Source organism: Podarcis filfolensis, assembly GCF_964270895.1.
Source record: "Podarcis filfolensis genome assembly, chromosome: 11".
NCBI lineage: Eukaryota > Metazoa > Chordata > Lepidosauria > Squamata > Lacertidae > Podarcis > Podarcis filfolensis.
In genome coordinates, this window is record NC_139613.1 from 652,860 (window position 1) to 676,561 (window position 23,702).

General features: G+C 54.7%; 2 protein-coding genes across 6 annotated transcripts in view; one reads left to right on the plus strand and one right to left on the minus strand.

The window, feature by feature from the left end:
• CIMIP2B (ciliary microtubule inner protein 2B) overlaps positions 1–6,796 on the plus strand; it is a 49,625-nt gene extending 42,829 nt beyond the window's left edge. The window contains exon 7 of the transcript XR_014539561.1: positions 6,634–6,796. The gene's annotated coding sequence lies outside the window, so the exon portion shown is untranslated. The remainder of the gene's footprint in view (positions 1–6,633) is intronic.
• Positions 1–23,702, minus strand: part of RUSC2 (RUN and SH3 domain containing 2) — a 57,304-nt gene that overhangs the window by 32,941 nt on the left and 661 nt on the right. For 2 of the 5 annotated variants that reach the window (XM_083575488.1, XM_083575485.1), the window contains exons 1-2: positions 12,587–12,675; positions 350–2,338 (exon numbers count right to left, since the gene is read on the minus strand). In XM_083575488.1, coding sequence (XP_083431614.1) covers positions 350–2,234 — 1,885 coding nt within the window. In that variant the 5' untranslated portion in view covers positions 2,235–2,338; positions 12,587–12,675. Of the gene's footprint in view, positions 1–349; positions 2,339–4,169; positions 4,262–12,586; positions 12,676–23,702 lie in introns of those variants that run through there. The other 3 variants (XM_083575489.1, XM_083575486.1, XM_083575487.1) reach the window with 2 other exon arrangements.

Sequence of the window (23,702 nt, forward strand, 5' to 3'; positions counted from 1 at the left end):
CGCCCTTTGGGGGAAGCCATGTTTATAGAATCACAGAATTCTGGAGTTATCAGGGGCCCCTAAGGGCTATCTAGTCCAGCTCCCCGCAACACAGGAATTACAACTTGAGCATCCCTGACAGGGGGCCACCCAACCTCTCTTTAAAAGCCTCAGCTGAATCACAGCATCCTAGAATTGTTGAGCTGGACGGGACCCCAAGGGCCATTTAGACTGACCCGCTGCAATGCAGGAATCGCAGGAGGAGGAGACATTGAGCTGACTGCCCCTCCTCCAGCATTCAGACAAACACGCACAATCCACCGGCCGCGAGAGAGAAGCAGCGCGCCAGTCACCCAGGGCAGTGGCTTACCATCAGCTCGGGCACGAATGTCTTTCTGGCCAAGGCCACCAGCAGGCCCCTGCTCCATCAAGGCGGAGAAGAACGGCTGCGCGGGCCCCTCCTGCCCGCAGGAAGGCGTCTCCCTGGAGCCCAGGCCCTTCCTGGGGATGCTTGGCCCCCTCTCGGCGCCACGGTGGCCCTCGCAGCTGCGGTTGAGGGCGTGGGACGGGAGGCTCTGGCTGTGCCTGGCCTGGCCCTCGAGGAAGACGGATCCGTCCCTCTGGTACTCAGGGATGGGGGAGAACTCCAGGGAAGAGTCCCTGCTGGTGCGCAGTGGGGGGGAGGAGCCCGTCTTCTTGCGGCCCTTGGCCAGCTCCGCAAAGGATGTGACCCGCTTGGGTGGGGAGCCCTGGGAGGGCATCGCAGGGCCGTCGCTCAGCTGGACCGGGCAGCTCATCATGCGCTCCAGGGAGCCCAGCCGCCCGGTGGGGCTGCGGTCCAGGCTGCGGTCATAGCTGCGGGACCGCTGCCTCCGCGGGCCAGCCAGGGTGGGCGGTGAGACGTTGACGTACACCTGCCCCTCGATGGCGCCCTTCTCGGCTTCCCCCTGCGACTCCTCCCGCGAGCAGTCAGTGTCGCTGTCGGGCCTCTGGAACAGGTAGTACTCGGTGGGCTGCAGGGGGCTGCCCCGCGGCTGCTCCTCCGAGCAGCTGGTGATAGACGAGCCGGCCGGGCTGGGCGAGGACTGGGAGGACAGGTCGCAGGTGACCAGCTTGTAGTAGTTCTGGGTGGCCACCACCAGCCTCGCCTGGCTCTGGAAGCAGGCCGTCAGGTCGGAGGCCTCGGAGGCGCAGGGGTCACACAGGGCAGGGTAGGAGTTGCAGTTGGCATCCAAGACCGGGGAGGAGGCGTGGTGGCATCCGCAGGCCTGGTGCGGCTCGCCGGGCGCCTTGGGCTCGCCAGGCGAGGAGTGCAAGTCCAGGTAGAAGGCCCCCGAGTCTGAGTGGCTTCCGGAGGAGGAGTCGTCGCAGGAGTGGGCCCCCGAGTTGAGGTTGGGGTGCACGTGCCCGTTCATCTTGTTGTAGAGGGCGCTGAAATTGACCAGGACGCCGTCGGAGCTGTTGCAGGACGAGTCGCTGACGTAGCCCATCGGCTGGTCGGGGGCCTCCGACTGGCTGGAGAGGCTGTAGCAGCAGCAGCGCTGCAGCTCCGCGCTGGAGCAGCTGCACGTCCGGCTGCGGGGGGCGTCCCGGCTGTGCGCCAGCTCCTCGCCGTCGCTGGCCCACTCCTGCTCAAAGGAGAAGCTGGAGGGCTCGGCCCGGTGGCAGCCGTACTCATCCAGCTCCATCAGCTCAGGCGCCAGGCGGCTCCTCTTGCGGGCGTCTTCGTGGGACAGCTCGTCCTCCTCCTGGCCCTCCACCACGTCCGCCCGGGGGCTGGCGCTCCAGGGCTTCACGACGGGGCTGGTGTCGTGCAGGCGGAAGGGCGGCAGGGCCAGCTCGTGCAGGCGGAAGGGCGGCAGGGCCAGCTCGTGCAGGTGGAAGGAGGCCTTGCCCAGCTCATCTTCGCAGAGCTCCTGGGTCTCGCTGCCCCCCAGCAGGAAAGGGTTCTGCCGCTTGTTGGCACCGGGGGCAGGCGGGTCCCTGCGTGGGGCCTCCTTCTCTTCGGGCGTCTCCCCCGGGGCCAGGGTCGCTTCTGGAGCCTGGAGCAAGCTGCTGTAGAGCAGGGAGTCGGCCTGCGAGAGGTCCCGCTCCGGGAGGGAGCCGGTCCGCAGGGCACCTGAGTCGGCCTGCCCAAAGGGGTTGGCCCGTTTGCTGGTGGTGCCGCAGCACGGCCGGTCGGGGACCTGGCAGTGCACCAGGGGGATGTGGTGGACAATCAGCGTCTCGCCGGCCAGCTTGGGGGGGCTATCCATCGTCGCCGCTCTCCAGGACCCCCGCGGTCCCCAAGCTACCCATGGAAGGATTCAGGTGAGGAGGGACCACAGAAGCACATCTCATCGAAGCATCCAAGGAGCACCTGGAGGGAGACAAAGAGCAAGGAGTCAGCAGCCTAGAAACAAACGAAACCGACTGAGGGTCCCACTGCTGGCTCCTGCCTGGACCACCTTGAGAGACCCCTGCTCAGAACTCAACAAGAGACTTAGGGACCCCCCCAGGGGTGAAAAGACTCGGGGAGGGGGAGGGGAAGGGAGGAAAGTGGCTCAGCACTACAACAGAGAGACCATCACCATCACTGGTAAATCAGTCTTTCTCAGAAAAGTCCTCGGCAGACTTCTAAAAGCCTATAGACACTAAAACAGAGGTTTTCAACTTTTTTGAGTCCATGTTTCCCTTGACCAGGAGGCCAGTTAGGTTCCCCCCTTGCCTGCAGAGCTGGCAGCCCCTCACCCCTTTTCGAACCCCCTCCTTTGTGGAGTGTTCCCTCAGCCTCATCTCCCCTTTCCTTGGGAGTCCTCTGGGCAGGTGCTGCTGCCGCCCCTGGTCTCTGAGCTGCCCCCCTGCCCCCAAGAGAGGGGCCTCCTCACACTGCCCCTCAGGGGCCTGGGAAGAGGATGTCCCCAGCCTTAGTGGTCCAACGGAGACTGGCCAAAGGTGAACATGAGGCCAACGCCTTGCCTTGGGTGGCAGCAGCGGGCGCTGCCAGGCCTGCATGGCGGAAAGGCTCTCCTTCAGCACTGGGCACTCAGCTCCCGGGCAAGCATTGCACACAGCAAGCCCAAGAAAGGCCAGTGTGGCCCTTGTCTGCCTGCCTGGCCTCTCAGAGGCGCAAGAGGGCATCAGGAGAGGGAGGGAAGGAAAGGAGGCCAGAGGCCAGGGTTGCCCATGGCACCCTGACCATCATTCAAGGCACCCCAGGGGGCCACGGCACACTGGTTAAAAACCACTACAGTGGATGCTCGGGTTGCAAACGTGATCTATGCGGGAGGCACATTCGCAACCTGCAGCGGCACATCTGCGCACGCACGGGTTGCGATTCGGTGCTTCTGCACATGCGCAAAGCACGATTTAGTGCTTCTGTGCATGTGTGACCCCCGAAACCCGGAGGTAACCCATTCCGGTACTTCCGGGTTTCAGCGGGTCCATAACCCAAAAAAACGCAACCTGAAGCACCTGTAACCTGAGGTATGACTGTCCACTAAAAGAAATTAGAGCAAATTAAAAGAGGAAGTAAATTTGTTGCTACTGAAGAGGAACCTGGGGTCATGCACTCCCCACCTGCACCCCAGCCTTATCTGCACTTGTTCGCACCTCCTTTCCCTGCATACACAGAGCACAAAACAGCCCCACACACCCCCAGTTCTCCAGTCACCACTCACGTCACCCCAAGGCCTTGAGGGGGTGACTCTCTCCTTTGCCTTCCCAGGACACGCAACATCCCATGACAACAGCCAAGCCGATGTTCCCCCTGGGTGCTTCTGCACCAAAACCACCCTTTTTCTGTCCAGGCCACGGATCTGCTTCCGACCCCCAAGAGCCAGAAGCTGTGGGGCTGGAGGCAAGAGCCTCTCCCTCGCGTGGCCAGTCTCCTGAGGCAACAGAAGCAAAGAGCATTTTCCTGGAGAAGCCCATTGCCTGCCAGACTCCTGGCCTCTGGACAGAAGAGCGTTTCTGAGTGTCCAACTTGCAGCCGGACCCCTTGGCAAACGGACCTTCCTGGAACAAGCTGATATTAAGCCCCCTCCATCAGGGAAGCTGCCTACCTGCGCGGTGACCCCCTGCCCCCGCCAGAAATTAGGTTAATGGGATGCCGTGGGAACCTGGCAAGACCGTGTGACGCAAGGGAACCAGCGAGAGCCTTGGTTTCCTTGAAGGAAAGAAGAGAGATGGAGGGGGCCCAATCCACTCACCCAGAGTCCTCCTTTCTCAGGAGTCTGGGGCTGGTGCCCTTGGGAAATGGGGGAGGAACTGTGTCTCCTCTTGAAGGGAACCCACTGGCTGCCTTGGCCTCGCTTTCCTAATAAATAGCATTTGATAAATTATTCCTGGCTCTGCTTGGAAATTCATAGGCTCCAGCCCCATTCTTAGAAATGTCTCCTAGTCTGTGGTTCACCACCTGCCAGTTTGGGAGGGATGGATGAAGTTCTCAGCTGAGGTGTGGGGAATACCCCACGGGCATCTCTGATAGGCATTTAAAGAAAAAATGGTGATTTGTGGCTTCAGGAATCTCAGCCAAAGCCTCCATGGCTGGGTGGTGGAACGGCGGGGGGGGGGCAGCACTGCCATGGGGTGACTCACCCCTAGCAGGATGAGGTCATGAAGCCCAGAAGAGCCATTGTGGGGTGTGGGGTGTGGACAGGCTCCATAAAGGATGGCTGCTGCTCCTGATGCCCAGGACTGACCTGCCGGGAGCCCGAAGGGCCCTGCCCTGCCTCTCTCCACCTGGCTGGGGGGGGGGGGCCTGACAGGCTCCATAAAGGCTGCTCAAACAGGGGGGGCTCCTTTTTAAAATTGTTTTCTTTTTTATTTATGTCATTTTAAATTGTAATTTTATTACAATTTTATTGTAATATTAATGTTGTCTTTTTAGTTTTAGATTTTATGATTTATGTGGAAATCGTTTCCCGTTTGGTTGTGTACCTTTTGATGTGTTTTATTTATTGTTTATGACTTTTGTTATGTGGGTAATCATGTAAATCTTGTCATCCTGTGAGCCACGTTGAGCACTGTTTTAACTATGGAAAGGCGGCATACAAACAAAATGATGATGATCTGGCCCCGCCTCATTGGACACCGGAGGAGTCCAGCCAAAGGTTAGCTCCCAAACGCTACTCTGCCCCCTCCCCTCCATCCCTGCCTAGCGGTGCATCGAAATCATGTGCACACAGCTGAGAAGGCTTTGCTGCGGCAGGACCAAACGGCGACTCACTGCGACAGGTGAAAAAGCAAAATGGGTAAAAATTCAATTAAAATGCAGCTAAAGACCCAAGAGCAATGAAACGCGTGGGACACTTTTTCACCCCAAAAGTAATCCACGTAGGTCCCTGAAGGCATCTAGGCCATGTGCTGTCTGCCCCCAAAATGGCCACTTCCCCCATCACCATCTCCGCAGGTAAGGCAGCCCAAAGGTTGGCCTCAGCAGCTGATCACGAGGCACAAGAGGGTCCTCCTTGCTTATGCTAGTTATTTATTAAATTTGCACCCCGCCTTTCCTTCGAGGAGTTCAGGGTGGCACACACACTTTTCCTCACAACGGCCTTGCAAGGTAGGTCAGGCGAAGAGATGGCGCCTCCCAGTGGGCTTCATGTGGCTGCCCCCAGGTTGAGCCCACACTCTAACCACTGCACCACACTGCCTCTGAAGCGCTAGCTACTACATCAAGGGCGCTGCATAAAAAACAGAATCTGTTGTCTCACAGGCAGCAAGGAAAATGGGAGTGAACTTTGGTGGCCATCAGGCAGACAGGAGAGGATTTGGCCAACTTGCAAGATCATGCACCGCTTTCAAGACTGGAGCAACCGTATCCTGCAGCTAAGCAACCACCAGGCTCTGAATCTGCAACCACCAATAGGGTGACAAATCAGAATCCATAAACAGGGATTGGGGGCCAACCAGATTAATGAAGTGGTGAGATCTCCACCGATTATTATCTTTTTAGGCAGCAGTTTAGGGGTGATTTGGATCAGGGCCAGCTTGTTGCACTTAAAATATATATTAAGTGCAGCATGCTGGCCCTGATCCAAATCACCCCTAAACTGCTGCCCAATAATAATAATAATTGGTGGAGATAAACAGGGCTATTTTTCTAGAAAAAGAGGTTCTGGAACTCACCCTGAACACCTCCTTTGTTCTTTTAGAATAGCCAGGGTGCCCACCTGAGAGGGGCCAGAAGGGAGTTCTGGTGAATTCTGGCTGAAAAAAAGCCCTGCGCACTAGATCATTTTGCTCGCATGCCACCTTGCCCTAGTTAAAACCAAGGCGGCTTACAACACAGAAAAATATTAGAGAGTTGCAAACGTAACAAAAGCAGTCACAAAGAAATAAAACATCAAGAAGTACACAACCAAACTGAGCAATACTCTCTCTCTCTCTCTCTCTCTCTCTCTCTCTCTCTCTCTCTCTCTCTCTCACACACACACACACACACACACACAATTTTGCCAGTACAAAACTCAGAAACACACACCTGAAAGCTATCTGCTAATTGCCCCACTAGGGGAAAACGGGTGAGCAGGTGAAATTTTCCTTTTTAGCAACGCTCAGCATCTGTCACTGTGCGGAAGTTAAAGAGATTGCGACTAAACATCAGGAAGAACTTTCTGACAGTAAGAGAACGGTCTCCCTGGGGAGACGGGACCCTCTCCTCCCTTGGAGGTTTTGAAGCAGAGGTCGGGTGGCCGTCCATCATGGATGCTTCAGCGGAGATTCCTGCATCGCAGGGGGTGGACTAGAGGGCCTTTGAGATTCCCTCCAACTCTACGATTTTATGATTAAGGGACAGTTCACAGTGTCACACAATTCTGAGCAGGTGTAATTCACTCCCCCCTCCCCCCAAAAAACCAGAACTCCTCCAGGAGCACTTCAGTGGGACATTTGGCTCAGAATAGCCCCCCACCAGGAGAGAGTGAGTTAGCAGAGAAGCCAGCAGCGCTTGGGTGAAGCAAGAAATCCCCCAGCCCTGCCGCCTGAATGCATGTCTTGAAATGCCACTGGGGCCTTCAGAAGGCAGGGTTCAGTGGAGAGAGCAGGCAGGCAGGCTGGGGGACGCACTGTGCGCATGTGCTCGCCTGTGTGCTCTGCGCACTGGGACCAGGAGAAGGGGGAGGGCGGCCGCAGCTGCAGCAGCAACAGCACCGAGCTGTTAAGGCTGCGGCTGCCGCTCAGGCGAGGCTGATCCAAACCTCCCCCGACGGCCGCTGGAGGGAAGCCCAGCCTCCAACCGCGCATGGATGGCTGCATGTGCGCATGGATGGCACAGAAGAGTGTCCCTGTGTGGGCAGCTGGCACGCTCCCTTCCAGCAGCTTCCTCGCCTTGACAGTGGTGCCTCTCCAAGAGGCCGTTCCCAGAGCAGCCGCCATCGCTCTTGACTGCCGCTGCAAAAAGCTCTCGTCCTTGGCGCCAGAGGCTCTGCCAAGCCCAGAGTGATGGCGGGGGGGGGGCTGTATGCTCAGAAGCAGGAAGGAGGGGGGAAAGGGTCTCAGGGGCTTCGGAAGAGGGGTGCCGCCTCCGGAGGGGGTTCCTGCTTCTGGTATGGGGAGCGATGGCAGCAAGAGGGAACAGCCTGTGCAAAATGCCCTCACTTAAAAAGATCACACGGTCATGCAAGAGTCAGTGTGGTGCAGCTGTTAGAAGTGTCAGACTAGGATCTGGGGGACCAGGGTTCAAATCCCCCCTTGGCTGTGAAACTCACAAAGGTGGTTTTGAGCTCAGCCACTGCCTCTCAGCCTAGCCTGCCTCACAGGGCTGTCGTTGTGGGGATTAAATGAGGAGGGAGAGAACAGAAATGCAGCAAAGATATTAATAAGAGTCGGAAGCACATGGGCGACCTGTTTGCAGCAAGGAAAATGCCAGGCCTCGGGCTGCAGGAACCTCAAGGAGGCCAGCCGGGGAGAAACTGATGGCCTTGGAGCCCCAGCAAATCTCAAGTCAAGGATCAGGGTGCCAGGGGACACTGGGACTTACCCCGGGGCAGAAGGCTTTGCATTTATTTGGGAGGGCAGGACGGAACACATCCTTTGATAAGCTCCAGCTCATACTGCAGACTAGTCTTATTCTTTTATCCTCTGTCCTCCTAAGGTGCAGAATTTCAAAACACACCAAAATTAATTTAACACGTGTAAATTAAAACATTCAAAAGTATACTAAAAGCCGTAAAACCAGGAGACGCCTAAAAACACCAAACACAGCTGAGAGGAAAGAGGAATCCTAGGACTGTAGAGTTGGAAGAGTCTATATTTAGGAATGAAGCTGAGGCTCCAGTACTTCGGCCACCTCATGAGAAGAGAAGACTCCCTGGAAAAGACCCTGATGTTGGGAAAGATGGAGGGCACAAGGAGAAGGGGACGACAGAGGATGAGATAGTTGGACAGTGTTCTCGAAGCTACCAGCATGAGTTTGACCAAACTGCGGGAGGCAGTGGAAGACAGGAGGGCCTGGCGTGCTCTGGTCCAGGGGGTCACAAAGACTCAGACACGACTAAACGACTAAACAACAACAACAACATTTAGGAATCCTGCTGCAAGGCTTTATTTCACGCAGGTCAAAGACCCAGTCTGGCAAAAAACCAACAACCCACACACATTTGCAAACACACACAAGCTGGCAGCCTCAACGGGCACCTCTGGAGGCTTCACCTGGGGCAAAAAAAGCAGGCAGCGCCCCCCACCCCTGTTCTTATAGCTCTGCCTGCCAACAGCCATCCCTGGATGGGCTCGAACCACCAACCTTCTGGTTAACACACAGACCCATTAACAGAGCAAGTCTCCAGCTGGCACCCAAAATGCCACATCTGCCTGGCACACCCCACCCTAAGCAGGCCTGTCCCCAACAGGGACCTGCTGTACCTCATGTAGCATGGGACCTGGGAGCAGAGAGCACCTTGCCTGAATCACAGATTCTCTCATCCTCAGCTCCCCCTCTGTGAAACAGGAAAAGCAGCAGCAGGCCTCGCAGGGCCGTTGTGAAGAGGTATGAGACCAGGAGATGCCACTACTTGCCCTGCTTCCCTAGGGCAGCTGTGCCCAACCCAACACACCACATTTCCCCTGGAGAATGGCAGCCTCTAGACATGCAGTTCAGCTGCTGCTGAGACCACTGGTCCAGCTGGCCCAGTGCTGCTGGCTCTGACTGGCAGTGTCTCTGGGAGAGAAAGCAGAAAGGGAACTTGGCACCTCAGCCACAAAAACGGCAAGCTGCGTTCCTCAACTGAATCCAAGGGAGGAGGCCCTGGGTCAGCGGTAGCTCATCTGCTTTGCATGCCAATAGTCCCAGGTTCAACCCCCAGCTCAAGAGAGCTGCTGCCAGTCAGTGTAGACAACATCTGCCTCCGGCCAATGACTGTGCCAACGCAGCTGCCAGCCTTGGCTAAACACAAGCAGGTTCACCTGGAGTCAAGCGGCTGCCCAGCTGCCAGGTAAGCCTGTCTATGAGTAGAAGGAGAAGGCTGGCAGCATTCAATGAAGCTGGACATCTCCACGGAGCACAGTTAAACTGCAGAACTCCCTCCCACAGAAGGCAGCGATGGCTTTAATGTGGGACTGTTCAGGGATGCAGGAGAGGATATATTGTCTGATTATAGCCTTTCCAACTTGTGTTAACAAGTTCCACAATTTAGCAGAGTAACATTCCCCTTTTTAAACTTGTGGCGGATGCGTTTGCTCAGGCTCGCTAAAGCCTCTCTAATAACTGTTCTGGTATTTCCCCCTTATACCCTCATAAACGATAAGACACAACAAAGCCTTCTATAAAAGTATAAAAAGGTTTACTCACACATCATTCTGTTCACAATAGGATCCCAGAAGGCAGACTTAGCTTAGAAAAGTAACATATACCTAGAAACTATCTCATAAGGAGACAGTCCCTTTGTCCTCTCTTGGCTGGAGGCCAAGAGGGCATCTTTGGCTAAGCAGATGTTGCTTCTTTGATGCATGTAGTGAAAGAGAGAGATGGCTGCCCTGCCCTGTGCTTTTGTTATTACCTGCACAGGTGAGGCCACGCCCACCTCTAGTCACATGCAGAGGAAGTCTGTAACAGCCCAGAAGGAAACAGGAAGTTTACCTGCTGACTGGACAAGTATCCCTCCCCATGTGTAAACATGTTCACTCTAGGAATGTTGTACTTGACTGCTCTTGTGTTTCACATCCCACATTTAAGAGAGGATTGGACTAATTCATGGAGGAAGAGAGGGCTATGGGTGGCTCCTGGCCAGGATGCCTATACTCTGCCCTCCAGAGCTGGAGGCAACAATGCTTCTGAACCCAGTTGCTGGAAACTGTGGGAGGGGAGAGGCCTCTGGTGGTTGGATCCTGCTCGCTTTCAGGTTTCCCATTGGGGCATTTGGCTGGCCACTGTGCGAACAGGATCCTGGACTCGATGGGCTACCATTGGCCTATGCAGCTGCAGGCTCGTCTTTTGTTCTTACATGGCGAGAGCAGGATTGCTGCTGGGCTCCCGGAGTGGCGCTGGGTGCTAAGGGGAGCGGTCAAGACATCATTCCCAGTAGGGTTCACATCCCCACTGGGGGCGGTCACTGCCTCTCAGCCAAAGCTCCCTCGCAGGGCTGTTGTGGGGAGTAAATGAGGAGGGAGAGAACCATGGATGCCTGGGAGAGAAAAAGGGGGGGATATAAAAGAACAGGGCAGAGGGCCTTCTGGGTAGTGGCGCCTCCCCCCCCCCCCGTGAAACACCCTCCCATTCGATAGCCAGGGGATAAGTAACTATGCAAGCTTTAGAAGACATCTGAAGGCAGCCCTGCATCGGGTTTTTAAATATTTAATGTTTTCTTATATTTTTATATATGCTGGAAGCCGCCCAGAGTGGCTGGGGCAACTCAGTCTGATGGGCGGGGTACAAATAATAAAATGATGATGACGATGAAGGAAATCAGTTCCTTGCTATGGAAATTGTTGAGCTCAGCTCTCTGGCATCAAACAACTGTGAACATCTGCAAAATGCGAGAACTAAAAGGAGGCTGTTGCGTCTGCAAAAAGTGACCCGGGCTGAGAAGGAAGCTGAAGGAGGCCTTCGTCAATAATAAACAGACTTGCCAAAAGTGCAGATTTTCGACTTGCCCAAGTGCCACGCAAATCCTCAGGGGTCCTGAATAACAGGCCTCTTTATTGTGTCCATTTCACAGACAAAGAGACGACCCACGGAGTTCTTGCGGCAAGGGGGCTCCCTCCCAGGCCAAGACCAGGCTCTACGCCACACTCTTTCCAGGGTCAGGGACGTTATTTTTATTCACAAAAACGTTTCTCTGCTACCGCCTTAGCATAAAATCTCAGGGTGGGGAACAACAACACAGCATGAAACCTCATCCGAAAAGAAGCAAATCATCACTAACGCGATTGGGGGAGAGTGGTCGATTTTACAGAGCTGCACATTTTTGGAAAGTAAGATGCTAACAGAGCCCGGCTCCACGCTCGCCCCCGTGGGAGGGGAAGGAGCCCTTCCCGGCTCGGGGCCTGAAAGCCCCACCCAGGCCGGCCCCTGTCCCCCCCCTCCTGCCCACCGAGACCCTCCCCTGCCGGGAGGAGGCGACAACAGCCACCCGGAGGAGGGCATCCCTGGACCCCCTCGACACCACCCGGGCAGGAATCCTGGGAAGAGGCTCTCCCAGGCCTGCCGCCCCCTCCCCAGCCCCAAATCTCCTTTCCCCTCCATTTGTCATCTCATGATGCTGCTCCCCACTGTCGAGTAGAAAATAAGACGCACCGGAGAGACCCCTCGGCCAAAGCGCCCCTCCCCTCCCGCGTCAAGCTCCAGCCTTCGCGCCGGCGCTGCCAGCACCCCCCGGCCCCCCCCCCGCTCCTACCAGGCCGCGCTCCCGGAATTTGCGAGAAGAAAATGGTGCCTGAGGACGGCGAGCGGCCGCCGCCGCCTCCCCTTTCCCTGGCGAGGATGCCCCGGGGAGGGCGAGGAGGCGCTGCAATGCACCTGCTGCAGCCAGCAGGGCACCCGCCAGACCCCGCGCGGTCCCCGGGGAGGGATCTCCAGCTGCCCCGGGGTGGGTGGGGGGCATCCCTCAAGCTGCGCGGCGAAGCAGCTGTCAAAACTCCCGGCGCGGGGTGGGGGGTCGGAGGGCTGCAGCAGGTAGGGGCTCCAGGAGGAGGCGGTCCCCCCATCCTCGCCCTCCATCCCTCCGCATCCTCCCTGCCTCCATTGTCTCCGCCCCCCCCCCCTTCCAGGCAGCATCTCTCGCTCGCTTTGTCTGGCGGCAGCGCCGCTCCCTTTGCAGGTGAGCCTGGCCCGGAGCAGGGAGGGCAAAACCCCAAGGCACGACCCCCTCCAAACCCAAAAAAGCCCCCCTCTCACTAAATAATCACCCCTTCCCCCCCTCCCGCCGATTGCAGCAGCAGCAGTAGCCACACCCCGAGTGGCGGCGCACAAAGGCGAGGATGCCCGGCGCCACTACCCTCGGGGCTCCGGGCAGCCAAGCGGCAGGACGCCTGGGTCCGGGTCCAGGGAGGCGGAGGGGGGGTCTGTGTGTAAGCCCGGTGCCCGGAGGAGCGAGTGCGGCCCGGGCCGGCTCCGGTGGCCCCGCGGGCCGAGTGAGGACGTGGCACGGGCCACCTGCGCCCCCGGGGACCCCCGCGCTGTCCGGCTCACCTGGGGCGCCGCTCCTGGGCGGGCAGGCGGGCGTCGTCCGTGGTGCTGCTATCGCTGCCTCCGCCGCCGGGCTCCGCGCTGCATCCCTGGCAATGCGGCGGCGCTGCGCAATGCCCGCTCCGCCTCCCGCGCCCGTGACGTCGCGCCCGCGACCGCGGCTCCGCTCCTCGCGCGCGGGGCACCGCGCAGACCCCGCGGGACCAGAGGGGGCGGCGGCAGGAGGGCAGCGGGGGGGGTGCGCAGTCCGAGCGAGGAATCGCCGGTCCCCCGCCCCCCCCCCCGCCTGCCCAACGGGGCCAGGCGCGCGCCGTCGCCTGGGAAAGCGAGATGTGGCCGCCAGCGCGGGAGAGGATTCCCTTTGGGGCCCCTGGGGGGGGCGCTGGGAGGAGGGCCCCCACCGCACCCCAGCCGCCGCGCGTCCCATCCATCAGGATGTCAGAAGTGCCTCGGATGAGGCCCCTCCAGCGCAGCCTCCTGCTGTCCAAGGGGCCCAATATCCCCGGGCATCTGGACAGACGGCCCCTGGAGCTGGTGGTTCCACCAGAAGCTAAGAAGCGCCTGCCGGGTCGGACCAAGGACCCCCCTAGTCTGGCATCCGCACCTCGCAGGGGGCAACCAGCAAGCAGCATTGGGGCACAAGGGAAGGAGAAGCGAAGAAAAGCCACCTGGATGAGGCCCTCACCATGGTCAGCCAGATGCTCTTAAGGGATCTGAGCACAAAGACTGTCCAGCTGAAAGGGACTCCAAGGGTCATCCAGCCCAACCCCACTGCAATGCAGGGATCCAGCTGCAGGACTGGCCTGATGTTCATAGATGGGAGGAGGGGCCCCTGCTGGAAAGGACCAAGCAGGGCCATTTGCTTGCAACAACAACAGTATTCCCCAGCCCCTCTGGGCGGCTCCCAAGAAAATATTAAAAACACGATAAAACATCAAACATTAAAAACTTCCCTAAACAGGGCTGCCTTCAGATGTCTTCTAAAAGTCAGATAGTTGTTTATTCCTTTGGCATCTGATGGGAGGATGTTCCACAGGGCGGGTGCCACCACCAAGAAGGCCCTCTGCTCCCCCCCCCCCAGACCCAGAGGCCTCTCCAGCAGCCCCAGGAAGTGGCCTGATCCACACCCCACAGGGCTCCCCCAGCAGCCTCTTCCTGAGACTCTGGGAGGGGTGGGGGTGAATGTGTAAGTGGGCACATGGGGGTGAGCGCCAGGAGGGGTCGGCTTCAGGAGAAAGAGCCCCAGGAAGCTCTCTCTGGGCAGTGGTGGCCTTGGGAGGGGAGGGGTGGCAACAGATCTCCAAGGGGTTATTTTTAACACTCCCTCACATGTGAATGTCTGTTGCATTCAGGGAATGAAAATAGCCTGGTGTGGCACGCCCTATTTATGCCCTGGCGCAGCAGAGTCCTGCATTCACTGGGGGGGGGGGTTGGGAGGAAGATAATAATCAAAACAATTATTTTATTATTATCACCCATCTGACTGGGTTGCCTCAGCCACTCTGGACAGCTTCCAACACATATAAAACATGACAGCTTCCCTATACACCGCAGAGCAGGACCCCCCCCCAGCAGTTTTGAATCCCCCACAAAAGCACAGGGGCTGGGCTGGAAGGGGCCATCAGGGGAAGTTTCCAGGGGGCAGTCAAAAACTGTGCCGGGAAGACTGAAACAACTGAGCTGCTAGGAGGGAGAGCAAAGCGGAACTTTTGAGAGGGGGGTGGGGGGCCTGTGCTAACTGGTGCCCATTGGGAGGGTGGAAGGAGGCCAAGAGCAGGGGGAGCAGCCAGAGGGTGGCATTCAAATAAGTTTGACTCAGAGTAGGCCCATTGAAATGAATGAGCATGACTATGCGATGTCTCAGGGGTGAGTGAAAATCTATATCGGGAACTGGGGGGAGTCAATATCTACATTCAAATCTGCTGCCCCTGTGGATTTATTATCACGGTCACAGACCAGTTCGGGCTCACTTACAATATCAGGAAAATCATAAAACACAACAGGAATACATTAAATTGCAATTGGGTATAACAGAGTCAATACAGATATTGTTGTTGTTGTTGTTTAGTCGTTTAGTCATGTCCGACTCTTCATGACCCCATGGACCAGAGCACGCCAGATATACAGATATAGAGGCAGTTAAAAAAATATATTAAATATTGATCACCAAAATATAACCTAAAATTGTCATTTAAAACCTTAATCATTTTGGTAGTAGCTGGTGGGCCCTCACTGGCTGGCTGTAAGGAAGAGGGCAGGACGGGGGAGGGCTGGCTAAGGGCGGTGGGACAGTGCCTAATGCAGCAGCCATCACTGATCATGGCACACAGCCTTCCGGAGCGTGATGTGCTGAGATCCGGTGTGGTTCAGGGGATGAAAAGCTGGGATTGGATCTTGGGAATCTGGGTCCATGACACTGAAATGTGCAGATCAGGCCAATGGCCCCTCACCCTCGCCTCAGAGTGGGCAACCAGATTCCACAAAGAGAAGCCCACAAGCAGGATTTGGGCACAGGGGTCCTCTCCCCGCCTGCATTTTCTGGCAACCGCAGAGGCTCTCTCTTCCAATGGGAAGAAGAGTGAGCCACCTCCCGTGTCAGAGGTGCCAAACACTATCAAGGCCGCACGAATGACAAACAAGAGTTTGCTCACGTGCGCGACAAGTACTGGCTGAGTCCTAAGATTCTTGTAATGAATTCTATAATCCAGGGGAGTTGTCGCCAAGGAAACGAGCAACAAAGCACCGAAACATCACAAAATATCAACAAAACAGTAAGGAGGTGAGCAGAGCTCTGCAGCAGCAGGTGGATCGAGCCAAAGGGGGCCCATTCAGTCTGGCATCTTGATCTGGCCACGGCCAACCAGGTGCCCGTCCTGGGCATCCTACAGGAGCAAAACAAGAGTCCTCTGCCCTCTTGCACCAGCAGGCATTCAGAGGCAAGCAGACTCCGAGAATGGAGATGACTAGCAGCTCCTCCTGAGTAAATCACTGTGAGAAAACAGCTCCTCCTGACACAGAGAGATCATCTTTTACACATGAGGGCTTTGCAACCTGCAGACCAGCCGAGATCCTTACCTAGTTTTTCAGTCTGCCTACCAAACAGTTGATATCAAGCAGGCAACAGAAGCAGCAGGCACCAATTCTCCTCGAGTGGCATGTTGTTTGTGAAACCTCCAAGGGCCTTGAAGATGCCACCTCCTCAGAGGGAGAGCAACGCAGCAAACGCAGAGGAAGAGACAGAGGCAGCTGCCGGGAAAGAGGAAAACTGACCAGGAATGCCCCCGAGATGGGCATCTCTCCTTGCTTCAAATATAAATGCCCGCACACACTAAGAATGTCCTTTAGGGTATAAGTGACAGAAGGCAGCACCTGCTTTCCAGGTGCCAACCATCACTCCTGCCCTCCTGCTTGCAGGTAGCAGCCCCTGAGGGAGCCCTCAGTCCTGGCCTCACAAGAGCCTCCAGATGCCACCTGCCTGACCCACAGAAGCCCCTTGGGGGTGAGTGAGGGGGGGCGTGTTCTGCTTGGTTCAGAGGAGCAGACCAGATATAACCAAGGGAGGTGCTATGCAAGGTTCTTCAGCCAGCTTTCCTCTTCTCTTGGGTGCCTCCCCTTTGCAGTCTGCAGAGCCTCTGCTGGGGAGGTGGAGAGAGCAGCTGGCCACCAAGGGAGCAAAGCCTGGGCTGCTGAATGAAAAGGCCCAGTGTCCGTGCAAAGAAAAGCTCCAAGGAGGGGCCTGGCACAGACGCGGCTCGGGTCACGATCCCAGGGGAAAGGGCCAGGGCAGATCTGCTCTGCGGGCTTGGGCTGAATCTGCCGGCTGGCAAAGCACCACCTTTGGCAAGACAATTCGCCTGGCTGCGCGAGGGCCGGGCCATTCTCCCCAGTGCTGTGTGGCCACCAAGCCAGAGATCTCCATGGCCCAAGAGAGAGGCACGGCTGGTGTACACAGACTCATCTTGGCTCCAGGCTCTGGCTTCCAGCCCTTGGCCTGGGCTCCTCCATCTATCTTTTGCCCACCTGCAAGTGGCTCCACCTGATTCCTGGAGGCGCCGAGGGAGAAGAGAAGGCCTGCCTGCGCCGGAGCTTGGCTGGAACAAACTCTCTTTGCAAAGCCCAAAGCATCATGCTCTTCTTTTCCATAATGGCGCATCAAAGAGGTGGGAGCTCCAAGTTATCCGAGGTGAAAAGTCCATCACACCTTTATCTCCCTTTCCTCCTCACACTGCAACTCTTCCAGGAAGCCACACACTCTTGACCCAGGGGCTGAGATGAGGCCTTCACCTCCTGAACCCTTTCAAACAGACTGGATTCCTTTCCACTGAAATTCCTCAGCAAATTCCTCTGTTCCAAAGTGTTGCTTCTTGTCGACAAAGAATCATTAACATGGTTTAACCCCCTCATAAAACAATTTCCTAAGAGCTTCTATTCAGAATTTGAAGCCACTGTGTTTATTATTCGACCGAGGTATCTTCTAACTTAATTTTTATTTAATAAATATGTTAGCTGCTTCTCAAAATAAAGTATTGGTGCAAGCTGTCATATCATGTCTGATAAAATCTGCTAAAGGCATATGCAATATTGCAATAAAACACTTGTGCCATAACAAGTAGGAACAACAAAGATCACAGCAGCCATTTAAACAGCCCCCCCAAATCAAAAGCAATCTGGAGAAATCAGAGATCACCCCCTTTTTTCTTTTCCTTCTTTCTTTTTCTCTTTCTCTATTTCCTCCTTTCTCCTCGCCTCTCTTTTCCCCACAACCCCACATTGCCTATAACAAAAATGTCTCAAACAGACAGTAACTGACCTATATGAAGGACTCTATGATTTGAAAACGGAGATGCAGAATGTACTTTTGTTACTTATGGGAAAACTTTCATTGAAAACATATTTAAACTACTAATAGTAATAATCAAGCCCCCTAAAGTCCAGGGCCAAAGCATGTCCCGCCGCATGTGTTGGATGGAAACATTATCTGAGACAGGTTCATGGGTGCCCTGAAGGCTCCAGAGGACTGAACCCCCTCCAGACCACAAGTATTGGGGAGCTGAGGGAGGGAATCCCTTTGGGAGCAGGGCAGATGGTACCTGAACAGAATCCCTGTCCTCTCTCAGGTACTCAGCACTGGGTAGAGAGACACCCAAAATCCACTGACTGCTGGACTTGCCACTGGCCAGGCAGATGCATCCGGAGAGGTCCCAGGCCCTGCTCCTACTGCTTCCCAAGGTGCACAGATATTCCAAGGAAACCCTGCACATCCCCCCCCCCCAATCACCCTGCCAGGTTTCCGTCACACCAGCCAGGCTGCTGTGTTCTTGCCCAAGGCCTTTCCATTTGCTAACCGGCTTCCAACAGAATATTAAAATACAATGATTCATCAAATGTTAAAAACTTCCCTAAACAGGGCTGCCTTCAGATGTCTTCTAAAAGTCAGATAGTTGTTTATTTCTTTGGCATCTGGTGGGAGGGCGATCCACAGGGCGGGTGCCACCACCGAGAAGGTCCTCTGCCTGGTTCCCTGTAACCTCACTTCTTGCAATGAGGGAACTGCCAGAAGGCCCTCGGCGCTGGACCTCAGTGTCCAGGCAGAACGATGGGGGTGGAGACGCTCCTTCAGGTATACTGGACCTTTGAGGCCATTTAGGGCTTTCAAGGTCAGCACCAACACTTTGAATTGTGCTCGGAAACGTACTGGGAGCCAGTGTAGGTCTTTCAAGACCGGTGTTATATGGTCTCAGCGGCCACTCCCAGTCACCAGTCTAGCTGCCGCATTCTGGATTAATTGCAGTTTCCAGGTCACCTTCAAAGGTAGCCCCACATAGAGTGCATGGCAGAAGTCCAAGCGGGAGATAACCAGAGCATGCACCACTCTGGTGAGACAGTCTGCGGGCAGGGAGGGTCTCAGCCTGTGTACCAGATGAAGCTGGTGCCCTGGACACAGAATTAACCTGCGCCTCCCAGGACAGCTGTGAGTCCAGAATGACGCGACGCATCTGGTCCTTCAGGGGCACAGTCACACCTCACCTTATTCTCCAAGGAGCTTAGGGTGTGGCATATATGGTTTTCTCCCCTTCCTTCTTTAATCTCCACAAAAACCCTGTGAGGTAGGTTAAGCTGAGAGGCAATGTGACTGGCCTCCAAGGGGGATTCATGGCTGAATATGGAGTTTAAATTCTGGTCTCTTCTGGGTCCTGGCCCACCACTCCTGGAATCCTAGAATGGCAGAGTTGAGAGGGTCCTCTAGTCCAACCCCCTGCAGTGCAGAAATCCCAACAAAAGCTTTCTCGGGCAAACAGTCACCCGACCTCTCCTTAAAAGCCTCCAAGCAAGGCAAGTCCACCACCTTCCAAGGGAGCCCATTCTGCTGTGAGCATCTCTTACTGCCAGAAAGTTCTCACACCACCCTGCCCCCTGAAATAAAAGAATTAAGGTCTTATATATATAATAAATGTTCCTAAATGCACCAAGCAAACATGTACATAAATATATAAACCACATGTCTGAAGCAGCTCAGGAAAACAGCCCAGAAACCATTTTGACTCTGAAACTGACCAAATGTTTTCTCTGCAAGGTCAAGGAAAATGGAAAAGCCTCCCCATTGTCTTTTCCTTCACAAAGCCTGTCTTAAGGGTGTGTCTGTTTATGAATAGGGTGAGCCTGTGACCTGGTTCAGGAACTAAGTATTTATCATTACAAAAGAGTGGCCAGGCTCCCCAGGGTATCCAATCAAGTGAGCATTAACAGGTAACCTGTCAGACAGGAGGTAAACAACGCACTCAGATTTCTGGCAAACAGCACGCTCAGATTTCTGCTGTAGATCGCCCTTTCTGTGATGTAGGTATGATGTTTCTGGGGGTGGTCTTGGACTCCAAGGCAGGGAATTTAAAATGTCTATATAAGGGTGGGCACACCTTTGTTTGGGGCCCTCCTCCTTTCCTGCGTGTGAGGGGAGCCCCCTGTTGCAACAGATCACTAAAGATCAGGCTTACTAGCTGCTTTGCTTCTCAATATTCTCTGGTTGGCCTCTGTTATTTTCTCCGACTGATGGGGAACCTACGTAAGGACTCTATAAGGGCTCTTGTGTCCCCCAGAAGGGAATAAGGGCAGATTTTCGTTTATTACACCCCCTTCAAGCTAAAGGGGGCGGGTGTCTGCGAGGCAGGCGGGGAAAGGGTGAGTGGAAGGATGAAGTCCAAGAGGAAAGGAGCCTTGTGGGGTGTGGCGAGTGTCTGTTGCCGGACGATAGGGGGCTGGGAGCTGGTGTGCCTGGGAGGGACAGAGAGATAATGGTGGATTTGCAGCTCTTCCACATCTCAGAATAGCCCGTTATGCGAGGCCAAGGAACTGGAACAGCTCTGCCTATAAGGACCACTTTTTCTGGCCCATTAAACATCCCAAAGCAGTGGAGTAAAACAAGGGGAGGAAGGCTTGACTCACCCACAATTTGGGTGAACGGGAATCTAGAGGGAGCAGGCCCTGAACAAGGCGTCATTATATGCACAGCTTCGGGAGTTCTTGTTTCCTGACCTCACCTGACCCCACGCTGCCCTGCCAGTTTGCATCCTTTCCAAATTGGCTCAGACAATGACCAGCTTGTTTCGCCTTTCCTGTTCTGGTCAGGATCAAACAGTAATGAAGATTTGGGGGGAAGCGGTTGGGCGGGGGGGTTTAGTTTAGGGCTGGTGATGAATCTCAGGCATCCCAAGGGCTGAATGTGGCGCCCAGACCTCACACTGGCTCTCCTCTGCAGTTTCCTTGAGTGCTTCGTATTGCAGGCTTCGTATTGTATGTTTTAAAACACTGTTGTACGTTTCCCCTCATTTTCTTGTTTTGTTTTTTTGCAAACTGCTTAGGGTTTGTTTCGGGGGTTTGTTTGTTTTTTACAATCAAGTATAAATTTTATGGGAGAGAGAGATAGACAATAGATAGAAAAATATCACATCCAGTTCTGCCTCTGCCCTTGACCACCAAGGTGCCCAGGGGGAATTGCAGCCTTTGGGCTGACAAAAGTTCCCTGCCTCAGTTCATTCTCTTTGCTCTTTCCCTCCGTCCTCCAGTTAAGTGCTGGGCCTACTCAGCCTGGGAGCCTCCCTTCCTTGGGGTGAGCAGCATCCTTGAGACGGGGAGGGTGCCCTGGCTGGATGAAACTACATTGCCCAGCATGCAGTGCTTTGGAGGAATCAAAACAATGCTCCCTGCTCATGCGTGAGCCCCGTTGCATGCTGGGTTATGTAGTTTCCAAAAGGCAAACCAACCTCTGTAGAAGCAGCCAGAAGCTGGTGGATAAGAACATGGAAAGAATTCGTTTCCATGGCTTTGCCACTGGAGGGGGCGAGTGGGGAGCAAGGCGTTGCCATGGCATCCCATTTTTCCGCCTCTAGCTCTCCCCCCAGCTCCAGCTGATGCACATCTGCAAAGCTCTGACTCAGCTGAGCAGCTCAGGCAGAAGAAGCACAGGGGAGGAACTGGGCCAGCCTGAAAGCAGGCCGCCTTCCCAGGCCTGGCAGCCAGTCAGTCTCTCCTCTCTCTCAGCCACGTGCAGCCGCATGTGATCCTGGCTGGCTGGACCCGCCGGACTAGCAGGAGCCATGCAAAGATCAGCCAGCCAGAAGGGCCATCGCTGCGTCTCTCTGACAAAAACTGGAAGACATTTCATAGAATCCTAGAACTGTAGAGTTGGAAGGGAACCCCAGAGGTCCTCTAGTCCAACCCCCTGCAGTGCAGGAATCTCAGCTACAGCCCTGCTTAAAAACCTCCAGTGAAGGGGAGTCCACCACCTCCCGAGGGAATTCATTGCACGGTCAAACAGCTCTCACCTGCCCAAAAGTTATTCCTGAAATTTAGTCGGAATCTCCTTTCTCTTACTCTCTTTGGGGCCCCAAAAACATTTAAAGGGGGAAAAACTGGATGTACATTTCCAAAATATAAGATAAAAAGCAAATAAAATAAAACCTACATACAGTTAGAGCTTAATAATTATTTCACTATTACTGTAATATACTGCTTCTTAATTGTATTTCACTATTAATATACTTCTTCTTAATTGTATTTCAGTTCAACAATTACTTTGATAAAATACATATTTTGTTATGTGCAAATGCTTAGATGCCTATTAGGTCCATAAATTACCATATAGCATATACAGTGAACCCTTGGGTTACGTTACCTTCGGGTAACACAACTTTCAGGTTGTGAATGCGGCAAACCTGGAAGGGTTTCGCCGTGCACGCATGCACAGAAGCACTCTATCATGCCACGCACGTTCACAGAAGCAGCACCTCTTCTTACAAAATTTTCAGGGTGCGCACGGACCCCCGGAAAAAATTAAATTCGTATCTGGAGTGTCCACTGTATTCAACACAAAAAACAGCGACAATTTGTCGTTGACAAAGGACAGCTGGACATACAAAGGGTCCCATTACCTTCAGGAGCTGAGGGCCTCATCAAACCTAAATCTGGCCCTGTGGTCTATTCACCCCACACCTTGACTTTCCCCTGGTCAGGCTTGCATGCCAGAAGACTGGTGAGGAAATGGCACTCTGCACCTGCTCAGAAACACACTCTCAGTACTGACCTCACCTGCTCCAGGGCTAAGCCCTTCTTAGGACAAACCATCCTGAGTCAATCCCAGCTCTGGCCTGAGTCACTTCCTCCTGCCGACTCCCTGTAACTGGCTCTGCTGAGTCACATGGAGGACTCAGACACATTTGGTCCTTTCCAGGGGCTGCCTCAAGATGCTGGAGGTGGAACCTGGAAGCTTCTGCCTGCCAAGAGGAGGTCCTTCCACAGAGCTGAGGCCCTTCCTTGCCGGATTCCAGAAACTCAGAAATCTACCAGTCTGCTCCTGGCTTCAGGTAGACTGCCCCTGAACACAGAGGCTCCATAGCCGCTGATAAATCCACCACACATAAAAGTCTGTTTGGTAACAAATGTGCATGTGCTTATTGCTCATCGCCCACACTTCTCTTCGGGTGACACAACCTAATCCCATTGTTGGCTTAACAGGTTCCCCCAGCGCTCAGGCAGCAATATTCAGCGCCTGTGAAAATGGCAAACCTTCCTTTGGACGCACCGGCTACCAGGATTACAGGGCGGCACATGCCTGGCGTGGCTCTCCTTTGCCATAGGAGGCTTGTGCACTGATCAGTGGTAAGTGTCGGACCAGGGAGAGAGTTCAAATCCCCACTCAGCTATGAAGCTCACTGGGTGACCTTGGCAAGTCACCACCTCTCAGCTCAACCACTTTGCAGCGGAATAGACTCCCTTGAGAAGTTGTGGACCCTCCTTCTTCCCTGGAGGTCTTTAAGCAGAGGTTGGATGGCCACCTGTCAGGGATGCTTTAGATGTCCAGCTTACAAGAGACTATGATCGACTCCCACTATAACAAAACTGCCAGTGATCTACCCATTGGATTGACAAAAGTTGTTGAGCTTTTTTTAGGAATGTAGGATTGGACATCCTGTTGGACATCCCTGCTTTAGGGGGTGGACTAGAGGACCTTTGGGAGACCCTTCCAACTATGAAAGAAAGAAAGAAGAGAGAGAGAGAGAGAGAGAGAGAGAGAGAGAGAGAGAGAACCATGTACACCACCATGAGCTCCTCCTTGGAGAAAAAAATGGGAGATAGATAGATAGACAGACAGATAAACAGCTCCCACCTACCTGCCCTCCCTGAAACACTACGCTACTTTCTCCGCCATTCTGCTGACTTTTTAAAGATTTAAAAACCATTTAATTATTGGAAGGCTGACACATGTAGCCTCGACAAAAAAATTTTTTTCCTTCCAGTAGCACCTTAAAGACCAACTAAGTTAGTTCTTGGTATGAGCTTTCGTGTGCATGCACACTTCTTCAGATACATGTAGCCTCGGTTTTTAATTGGGGCGGGTTGGGGTGGAGAAGAGAAACATGGCCGCGCCCTCCCCCCTACCTACAGATCCGTAAAGGGCCCTTGCCAGAAATATCCCTGGCAAAGGCTCAGCCAATCGCGATTCTGTGGGAAGGTGCGCGCCTCCACCTGCGAGACTCGTGACGCTTCCCTTTTGCTGCGCTTCTTAGTCAACGCTCGGCGCACATGGGCAGCAGCTGAGCCAGGCAAGGGCCGCCTCCCCCCGTCC